We start from the raw sequence: 11,077 nt of genomic DNA on the forward strand, positions 1-11,077 counted from the left end.
GTGACGTAACAACTCTCTGCTGAGAATGAATTCTCAATTTAATTTTTGCCACTATGCAAACTTCAGTCTGAATCTCAGGAGGTTTCTATTTTTTCAGAGGTAAACTGTGAACAACTTACTTTATAAGGAACTCTTTCTCAGTAATATTTAGAGTTTAAAAGCAATGCTTGCAAAAGTAATTTATGATTTTAAGTGCTTCCATTTTTGGGTCCCAACTTGAGACCATTATAGGGCATGGTTTTCAGAAAATGCTGAGGTCTAAAAACTCTGGATTCCTTATGCACTTGAAGACTGGACACCTAGAATTTTACATCTTCAAAATAACAAGCACCTTTTGAAACTCCTGGCTCAACCACTGAGAAAGACCAAATGTAGCAATTCTAGGTGATGTGATGGCACCGTGTCCCACACTGACAGAAGAATTCTGTGGTAAGAGTTGTAGACAGAGCTTATAAAAAAGACAGCAAAAAGGGGTTTTGTCAAAACCGGTGTAAATACTCACCTATCCTACCTCGTACTTGACATTTTTGTCTTCTTAAATCTTTTGCCTGCTAGTCCGAATTCCAGCCAAATAACCCGCCTTTTTAATTCCAACTCTCCAGTACTAGACAAGGATGGGATCTTACTAAATAATAACAGTCTTAGTCTGACAGGGTAGATACTAAAAGTGTTATAATGTGCAAAGATATGAAGGTGGCTTTGTTCAGTGCTTTATTCCTCAGACTAGAAACAAGTACATCCTCAAAACACAGTAGAAAGCAACCTTTCAGTACAGTGGGTCCATGGTGTGGTTTCTGTTTGGGCATGGCTATATCCAATTCCCACAAGTGTGCTGTTCCAACATGAAAGAAGAGGAAACACATGACAAAGAGAAATTACTTGGTGGTAGTTGTTGCTGTTTATACTTTTTTGCCCTTTCCCAATGCCCCTGCAGTTAAACTGAAAGGTTGTATATATATGTATGTATGTATATGTGTGTGTGCACATGTGGTTTGCAGGATTTTCTTTGGAAGAAGAAGTTATTCTTTTGTACAGTCTTTCCCTGACGCTTCTATAGCCTGCTCACATCCTGTTGGGTGAAGGTATGATCCTTAATGTAAGGCAATGTGGCTCATAAGAAGAGAGATTACAATAAGCACAGTTACTAGTAGTTGATTTCCCATCCCTGGATACTTTTCTAGAGACTATTTTATGTTCTCTGTGGTAGAGCATGCTTACTGATGACAGTGTTTAAGAGTATTTCATTCGTGGTTCGAAGCAGCTGGATGTTTCTCTTAATGAGCTCTCCCACTGCTATCACAACAACTTTAAATACCTTATGGCTAGTGGGGAAAGACTGACACACAGGCAGATTTGTTTCTGCAAATATCTTCCTGATTGAGTTGCATTTTTCAGTGAGGTTGATTTCGTCACAGGTTGTACTGCTGCTGTATTAGTTTTTGTAAGAGCTCTTCCTCTTGACATTTTCTTAGGAAAAGGAGAAGCTGTATGTGGAATTGAAGCATGTCTTGGCCCGGCAGCCTGGGCCTGAAGCCGCAGAACAGTTGCAGCTCTACCAGCACACTCTCCGAGAGAAGACTAAACAGCTGAAAGTAAGAGATGCCTTTTATCTCTGGCTGAGGGTCTGCCAGGATTGCAGAATGGCTTCCCCAGTGATCCTGGGGGATCTGTACACATGACTTAATATGTTAGATCAGGAAAATAAGATTAATACTGCATCTCCCCAAGGGAGAACCTATAGCAGTAGAAGAGCTTTATTTCACACTATGCTAGTTTGTTTCAGTAAAGTAGAGGAAAAGTCTTATTAGAATATGAGTGTGCAGCACAATGCTGTAAATGCTTTTTGTGCATGGGCATTCTGGGACATCATCAGTTTTCCATTAAGCTTATTCTCCTTCCCTTTTCTTGAAATGTTAAGATTTTTAATAAGCAAATTAAAGCCATTTCATTTTCTTTTTAACAAAGTAGTGGGAATATATTGATAATCCAGTCTTAAATTCTTCTTATTTCTCTTGCAATGTGTACATGTATATTAGACTAGCAACTTTTATAGGGATGATAGGAGTAACCTGTCCTAAGGCCTTGTCACTAGAAGAGAGGATTTCCTAGTTCTGAAGGAATCTTCTGGGAAACTTTGAAAGCATGATATTAAAAAGTGATTCTTTGATAGAAAAGGATGATCTTCCCTTGTTCTGGCCTGCATGAAAGATCAGTCTCCCTAGGAGTTCATCTACATCTACAGCTCCTCTCTCTGTTGAAGTCATCATCTCCTGTTCACTGCATCATAATCATGTCTATACTAACCATGAGGAAAAAAATGCAGGAGCAGATGGGCCCTTAGAAAACAAGAGGCTGTTATGCAAATCTTAGCTTTCCATGGAGAAGAAAAACAATGTAGAAATGTAAAATAGAAACCAAAGTTTAGCTAAACTGAATGTGATTTGAAGTTTTCCATACGGTTCCCATTTATCTTTAATGCAGTCAATTGCTACTGTGTATTCCAGGCACAGTATGCTGTAGCCTACTGGCTTGCATGCCATTTTGTCATGCCAGGTCAAGCTATTTTCATTCTTAAAGAAGGAAAACACAGTGTGCATGCTCCTACTTTTTTTAAAGTTTACTGATTCACATGAAAGTGTCATTGTATTGCTGCCTGGTACTACTTTGCCTGTGTGGTTTTAATTACTTCATGTAACAAAGTGGATCCCTGTGAAAAAAAAACATTGTTATTAAATAAATCCTGCTTTATTATTTTTTAAGACCTTCATTTTGGGTTTTCACCCAGATTTGTGTCCCAGAACATTAAGAGCTAATGTATGTATTAATATCATTCCCATAATGCTTGGGGCATATTTTACATACTTTATTGTGGTTAAATGGCATAACCTTAATTATGTAAATTGTCCTTAGGTAAGCAAAGGTGATCAAATGAAACATCATGATAGAAAATGAGATGTGGTGGAAAGTAGTGATGTCTTATATCGCCAAATGTGAAAGGAAATAGTGCTTGTAAAAGTACTAACTTATGTGTTAGTGAAACCAACATCTCCTGTTTCTGCTTTTTGCTTTTTGTTTGTTAGGTTTTGTCCTCAGAATTGAATATGTATGAATCACAGAGCCAAGAATACAAATATGAAATTGAGAGACTTGCCAACGAGCTTCTGAATGTGAAAAAGAAATATCTGGCTCAGAAACGCAAGGAACAACAGGCCAAGTATGGGAAAATAACAGCTTTGTCTAAACCACTTTCTGCATAAACCAGATTTTTTTTTAGACTCTGCTTTAGCCTTTTGATCAAATTGTGGCCAAATTTGACTGAGGTGATAGAATATTGTTGCCTAACTTTCCTGAATGTCATCCGTCATATTATTTCATTCTGATCTAGATTTACCATCATCTATGGCTAGGGCAAGAACATCCAGCAGAGATGTTGCTGACATGTTTTGCAGTCCAGTTAAATTATTCATACTAATGGGATGGTGCCTAGAGGACACAGATCAGTGTCTGGTCTCTCACGTTGAATGAGAGACCCTCGAGCATTATGAAGACCTCAATGCACTTTACAAGTTATAATTATAATGAAACAGCATGGGGGACAACGTTTCTTCATGTGGCAACTACATAATCCTTGTTTAAGAACAATGTTATTGTTGTTTTCAAAATGTGGTAGTTGTGACTGATAACTATCCCCTTCTGGAGGCAGATATCATTGCCGATGGTTGCAGAGAAGAGCATTCCCTGTCTGCTTCTTGTCCTCTTCCTACATCCAGGTGGAGGAAAGTGAGCAATGCTCAGAGTTTGGCTTTGTCTTACCCTTTTGATGGTAAAGTCTAAGAACTTTCCTGCGGGCAGTTGTTGTCGCTCCTTAGCCAATAGCAGTTTGATGACACCTCCTGGCTACTCTCAGTCCACAACTGAGCATTCAGCTGCTCCTCTTGATTAAAAGAAAATGACTAGGATCTTAGTTGCTCAATTTCTGGCCCATTAAAGTGACCTAATTTGCAGAGGCTGAGAGATGAGACTATTCTGATAATGAATTTCCAAGCTGGGACACCAAAACTATTAGTCATTTCTGAAAATGGAGTTACTGGACTTTCCTTTTAAAGAGAAGTTTCTTAGATTTCTGCAGTCAGATGACATGACCTGTTATCAAGTTTTTCTGTGCATGCCTTTTGTCTTTCCGCCCCTTTCCCTCCTTAGCCTGTCCCTTCATCACACACCAAAGCCAACAGTTCTCTATGTTGCTGAATATAATTCAAAGCTGCCTGTATCTATTTCTTCCTTAATCATATTTCATCCAGCAAATAGTTTTGATGACTAAATTAGCAAAATAGTCCATGATAAACAGTGACTTTTGTTCATCTGCAAATTGCATAATGTTACCTTAATGTCTGGAATTAGCAACAATTGTGCAGTGCTAATGGCCTTCCTGGAGCTTTAGGATCAATATGTGAGGCTACCATAATGCCTGATAATCCATTTCCAGCAGCTAAGTATCCTCTTCACAATAGTTTTTATGTTTCCGTTTTGGACACTGGCATCATATTTCTTTCTGTTCTTCAGATGGGAAGAAATTCACCCATGTTTTGTTGTTATATCCTACCTAGAATTAATTCCTGTCATAACTATTGAAAAAATCCAATTTATTAGGGGCATAACTGCTTTAAAGTAAAACAAAAATATTGTGCGAGGTGATGGTGACTGAACTTGGGTCTGTTCATCATACAAAGTGAATGGAATTTCGTGGTGCAGGTCAATTAGTGACTGACTCATTACACTGTTTATAAGTTCAGGATAGATATCTGCCATTAGTGCAGCTTGTCAGGTTGTTGTTCATGTGGGCAGGCATGACTGTAGGCCAGTGAGCATGGTGTCTTTGTGACATCTGTATTTTGGAAGTACATTCAGGTGCTGTTAGTGGTGCTTCTGCAGGATGATAGCATCTCATTGCTCCTACCTCAGGATCAGAAACTACCAGCACTGTAGTGTCAACCCTGACTTACACTTCTCTTGTCTTTGTGGCAGCTGAGAGGTGGCCAGGTGCTGGGCTTGGCTCTTCTCTGTCCCTCATTGTTTTGTTCCCCAGTCAAACCTGTTGGACCACATCCTGCTTTGAAGGATATGCACACCCCAAAGCATACCTGAGCATATCAGTCCTGGATAACTGCAGCTTCTGTAGTCTCTAGACTGTGCTTTGCATTGCCCAGCAGCAGTGCAAAGGAAACAACCTTGTTGTGCAGCCTTCCTTCTCCGAGCTGCCAATTGTGCATGACACGTCTTTTGCTTTCTGCAATAGAGAGAACCTGTTGTGCAGCCAGATCCTTCCCCAAGAATTCCTTCACCCATGACATACAGCCATTCCGCACTCCGACTGGGCTGGACAGGCACTGCCTGGTGTGTAGATGCTAGCCAAAGAGCCAGGGCCATTTGATTAGTACAACCTAAGGTTGCTCTAAATCTCAGCTGACACAAAACCACTGACTTGATCTCTGTCATGCTGGCTAATGTTAACATCATGTCTGAAATAAATGTGGCTGGTTTGCTAATAAAAAGAGGATCCTGTCAGAACAATAGCATTATTGACTACCCTGCTATGAAAGAGAATTAATACTCTCAGATAACCTCACACAAAGGTATCATCTAAAGCTTTTATTGATTTGCACAAGACAGTTCGGGTTTGTGATTTAAAGTCTTGATACTGAACTAATGCAGCTTTCCGTGTGATGCTGGGGGAATATAATGAGTGACAACAGGAATTTAGCTTTGTTTTGTGTTCAAGCTGAAAATTCAATGTTTAAGATTTTGGTTGCGAATTTGAAATTCTCTTTTTCTGCTCTCAGATTCTGCATGTTGTCTTTCTCAGATGTCTTAGGCTTTCTTTTTCTCACTCTTCCCCTTCTCTCCTTCTGTTTCTTGCACCTTTTCTGCTTCAATACTTTTCTTACTTGCTTCTAGCACCAGGGTTCTAGTTTGATCTTGATAAGGATCGGTGAGAAAATATGAAGCTTAAATCCACACCAGAGACCTGATCCTGAAGTCCTATATATGTAAATAATTGCACTGAGGGATGTCAGTAGTAACTGGAAGCTTTTGCACGTGGTTGCTTGCACATTAATTCTGCATAATATATTACAGTATTCAGCTGCACAGAGTTTTCCATACTGATGAGCACATCTGTTGGCTGTCTCCATGGGAGCATGAAGAAAGAATGAGCATGGACTCTGCATAATTTTTTCTCCCCAAAGTTGGAAGCCCAATAGTGGGATAGGATGAGCCATGTAAATGTAGTATGTTAGTTTTTAGTGCTGTCAACTGGCACATCCATTGGTGTTACACTGATATAATTAAAAACAATTATAAATGGTTTTCATGGTTAAATTCACCTGTGCCATCTTTTGCCTATTATCCCACCTCCATGTGGGTAAATTTGGAAAAGGAAGCATAACTAGTCATCCTAGAGGGTTTCTCTGAACTACTTCCTCTCCTGAACAGATATTTAGGGGCAAAGAGAAAAATATTAATTCCAGGAAATGTTTTTCTCTACTGAGTACTGAGAAAGGGTGCTAATGTGACAAGGCTAGATTTTGCAAAAGCCTGGTTGAACTCATATTTGTTTCACAGTCTCAATGACTATAAAATAAATGTAATGGCACTGACCTTCTTTGTAAAGCCTTGAGACCTCTGCTGCTATGATAAACTAGTACTTCATAAAGCTCCACTCGGTTAATTTTAAATACCTCAGGACCTTTCTCTGAAGCCTCCAGGTATATCACAGCGAGTTTGAAACACTGCCCTTTGTATTTGTTCTGCTGTGCTTACCTCCCCAACCTCATAAGACTGGAACCAGCTAACCCTTATTCCCTCCTCTTAAGGCCATCAAATTCAAGCCTTCCTGGATCCTCAGATGAAGCAACTTCCTGGGACTATCAGTGCACCCACAACACACTGTTAGTTTTCTGCAAATGTCACAGACAGGGTAATAATCACTAGAGCTTTGTTAAAACGTGAAGACAGATAACATCATTCATTAAAATTTAACAAAGAAAAAATATCTCTCCATTGTGCCTTTGATGAACATAGCTGTTTGTTTGAAAACAGGCATATACCTGCTAGAATGGGATGGTGATTAGAAATCTGAAGTCACAGAGCTCATGTACAAACTTTCTCTAATGAGGTGCTCCGACCATTTTGGAGAGTAGCACGAAGAGAGCTCATTTCTTTCTAAATTTTAATAATTCCAAAACCCATCAGTAGGCTTGTAATTAGATCCAAACAGACACCTAGTCTCAGCAGTTTAGCCTAACAGGCTTTAATCAACAGTTATTTTTAATGATCTCTTGATACATGGTTGCATCAAAGAAACTTTGGAGGACATAGATTTCCTTAGTTTGTAAACATCACTGGGCTGCAGAATGAAATATGTATTTTCCTTTTCTTTGTTTCTATTTTAAAGGGAGAAGGAGCGATCCTTGATTGACACGGAGCCCGAGTTTCCACAGCACAGGTCTGATGTTCCTCGCTTCACCGGAGGGGGCTTTGCTCTCAGCAGACCCCTTCCCAAAGTTACAGCTTAGGAATGGACTGATCACATTCCCATTCCCGGTTTCTTGCTGAAGTCTATTTGTGCTGGGTTGTTTGAGAAACTGTAATTTTAAAAGAAATTCAGAATCAACTTTCCCGCTGAAATCACTGTATTTTTTTCAGTAAAAGGCATTTTATAGTAGAATTAATGTCATTTTAGTTTACAAACTGTGGACCAAATCTGCCCATATGATGCCAGCAGAAGGCTGCACTGGTGTGACTGAATATTGGAGACCATGCAGATATTTCTTCTTCAATACTGTGTCTCTATTTAGCCCTGCAACACCACGAAATGCTTTAATATGTAGTTATTTCCCCTTTACCTACCTCTGTTGTAAGCACTGACTCCATTTATCTTCTTACTCAAAGCACCTGAAAGAAATGAGAAAACAGAAGAGAAGAAGAATTAATAGGCTGCTGTTTCAAGCCCTGCTGAGCAAATGCAAAATTAACAAGTCTTTACTTAGATGTACACATGTAGCAGTTCTTTGTGCAGGTAGTATATAATAGGGTTGATGCAGTGTTTGCTACAGTTGTTCATAAGATCAAGGAAGTTTGTGGCCACAATGTGCATTATTAAGAATGCGATTCTGTTTACTCTGGTAGACACAAAGTGACAGAATTATGTCTGTTCAACTGTGGAGACTGTACACACTGACTGGGACATGCTGTTCTCCCACATAAATCCTTCCAAGAGATTCAAACTTTGACTCAAAACATAGCAAACTTTGCTCTTTAATTTCTAGACATTTGGGCATTTTTGTAACTTTCAGAAATTGTTTTTATAATACAGCAGGAGCCCTCCAACCTTTTCAGCCAAAAGAGATTTAATTACCATTCATTAACAAGTGAAATAACAAAGTCACGGCATGAGGTGCTGAAGTATAGAAAACTTTCAGGCTGTAAAATAAAATGTTTTGAAACTGATTTGTACATGGAAGCTTTTTCCCAGCCTGGGGGATAAAAATACTTGTCCAAAGAGATATGCTGATAAATATTTCACATGCACAAAAAACCACTCTTTGCAAAGATTTTGTTCTTTCCTTTGGTGGAATACATAATTAAATATTAAAGCTACTGTGGGAAACTTTTAATGGAAGTGTTTAATTCAAAGGAATCAAGTTAAATACGACAGGGATCTACTTTGCTTTTACACTGGGGACCAGAACACTTAGTCATCAGATCCATTGTATTTTTCTTTTGTTCCCAAAATACCTATTATTGCTTTTTCTCTGTCAAGTACATTATGCTAAAGTTATCATTTTAGGGCAGTCATGCTGTGTGAATCATGTCTTTTGTGTACCTGATATGTCCTTATAGTTAGAATAATTGAGGATAGCTGACATGGGTGCTGGAGTTTGATGGGATCCCAAGTAGGTTTTACTGAAGCTTTTAAAAGCTGGTATTTGTTAAGGTCCTGAGTATCCAGCCTGGAGCTGGACTCTGCTATGCTTACTGACAGTGGGAAGTAGTTTGTACTGAAACAAATCATCGAAGTCACATGTGTTAATTCACATGAATGAGAGAGGCACAGTTAGACTGCCAGAATACCATCCCACTGTAGAGAAGCAACCTATTTGTTACACTCTGAACAGGACCGCATACCCCCAACTTATCCAGAGGTAGTCCAAGCCTGTGTACATCTTTCCCTCTGTTATCAGGGTTTAGGAGACAAGGTGTTACAGCGGTCAGAGCAAAGGAAGAGGAGCCAGGCAGCTGGAATCTGTTCCCTAATTGCATACCTTTTTATGAATACACTAATAGATTATTTTCCATCTTTAAATGTACTTAATAGTAGCTTGCATTGCACAGATTGGGCTATTTTTAGGGTAAGAAGCTCCATCCCTGAATGATTCTTGACCTGAGTTTTCCAGTCTCTAAAATGGGTGGGATAGTATTTCTCTAATGACTTGCAAATCTGAATTCATTTATGTCTAAAAAGTGGTTAGTTTTCTAGATTAAAAAAAACACAGAAGAGTGCAAAAAATCGTGATTTTTCTCATACAACATGTTCTTCCAGTTTGAAGGGCTGGGAAGTGAGTGCAGTAAATTCCACCTACAAAGTAGAGAAGATTTTACTATGTTCATCCACAGTTTCAGGCATCTACATGTGAATGAGTTGGCTATCTCCAGTTTTATCGCATTATCTACTTACTACCAGGGAAACTAAAGTCACAGGTTAATTTGGAAAAGAAGAAAAAGAAAAGAGCAAGAAAATACAGTCATCAAATTATTGCCAGTAACTTTCAGCGTAATCAGGAATAGAATAACTGCAGCCAGCTTAATTTGTAATGCCAGAGAGTCAAAACCATTTCTGAGTTCATATAATAGAATGGATTAAAGCACACCAAATCCCCCCCTCCTCCAGTCTATAAAAGTCAGGAAGCTTGAAAAATTGCTCTGGATGTCTGTGAACCCAACTGATGCTGAGGTGCTTTTAGTGTTCAAGGATTTGGCTTGCACAGCAGGGAAAGGCAGAGCGTTAATGAGAGTATCATTTGTTCAGTCGCTTCTGCATTGTGAGCAGAAGCTCTGAAGTGCTTCTCCAAGTTTTGTTGCAGAATAATGCTAATTGAATTCCAGTCTGTGCAAGATGTAAGCCTAGAACTAGCAAGCATATCTTTTAACTTCTTGTTCCTGTAAAGATGTGTGAAAAGATGGAGGCAAAGGGCTACGATCCGTGGCACTTAAGGTAGAAGAAATCTTTCTTCACTTTAATTGGTTCAGATTGGAGCTGTAGTAGCTTGCACAGTAAATCCATCCTGCAAACTTCTTTCAGTGAACAAAGTATGTAATACTGTTCATTTTCAGACCTCTTGCAATATGTAGATAATATTTTAAGTAACTTCCCATCTAACTTAAGATCTGATCTTGTCTGGCAGTGTGTTGTACAAACAAAACAGTGTATATTGAACTACCAAGCTCAAAAGCAGGAGCATGACCCTTCTGAGATCCCATCAGCTACCAAAGACACGGCACAAGAATCCAGTCCTTAATCTACACTCGCTTTGCAAATTCAGAGCAGCAGGAGCACACACTACACACCCAGTGCCATGTCCTGCTGCTGTAAATCTGGGAACCCTTTGAGGCAACAACAGTAAAAAACAGGCCGTGGCCTGGGCTTTGTTGGCTGCGAGCCACAAATTCTGGGGAGGCCAAAGGGAAGGGGGTACTCAGCACCCACAGACGAGAGCTTTTACCAGCACCACAGAGCAGAGGCTTTGCAGTCAGTGGAGCAGCACTAATGGGCCTTAACAATGCTGATCAGCTCCACCTGGGCCCAGGGACTCCATTTAACAAGCTCAGCCCTGCAGGTGAGTTTTTGTAGTCTCCTGCCCGTCACGGAGCAGCTAGCTCTTGCTGCACCCTAACAGCAGGACCTAAGAGCAATTTTAGTGCCATTTTCTAAGTACTTTTGAAGCGTGAGCTGCTGCAGGACGCAGAGGAGTGGATTGTACAGGAAAGAGGGCTCTGGGTGGCGAAAGCCCGGGTGAGG

General features: G+C 39.7%; 1 protein-coding gene across 1 annotated transcript in view; it reads left to right on the forward strand.

The window, feature by feature from the left end:
* The window catches only part of CFAP58 (cilia and flagella associated protein 58), a gene marked incomplete at both ends in the record, with an annotated part of 61,364 nt that extends 53,790 nt beyond the window's left edge, over positions 1-7,574 (forward strand). The window contains 3 exons of the mRNA XM_082002308.1: positions 1,473-1,592; positions 3,081-3,214; positions 7,454-7,574. Of these exons, the coding sequence (XP_081858434.1) occupies positions 1,473-1,592; positions 3,081-3,214; positions 7,454-7,574 (375 nt within the window). The remainder of the gene's footprint in view (positions 1-1,472; positions 1,593-3,080; positions 3,215-7,453) is intronic.
* Between the last annotated feature and the right edge of the window lie 3,503 nt (positions 7,575-11,077).

This window comes from Phaethon aethereus (assembly GCF_964289735.1).
Source record: "Phaethon aethereus genome assembly, chromosome: 7".
Lineage (NCBI taxonomy): Eukaryota > Metazoa > Chordata > Aves > Phaethontiformes > Phaethontidae > Phaethon > Phaethon aethereus.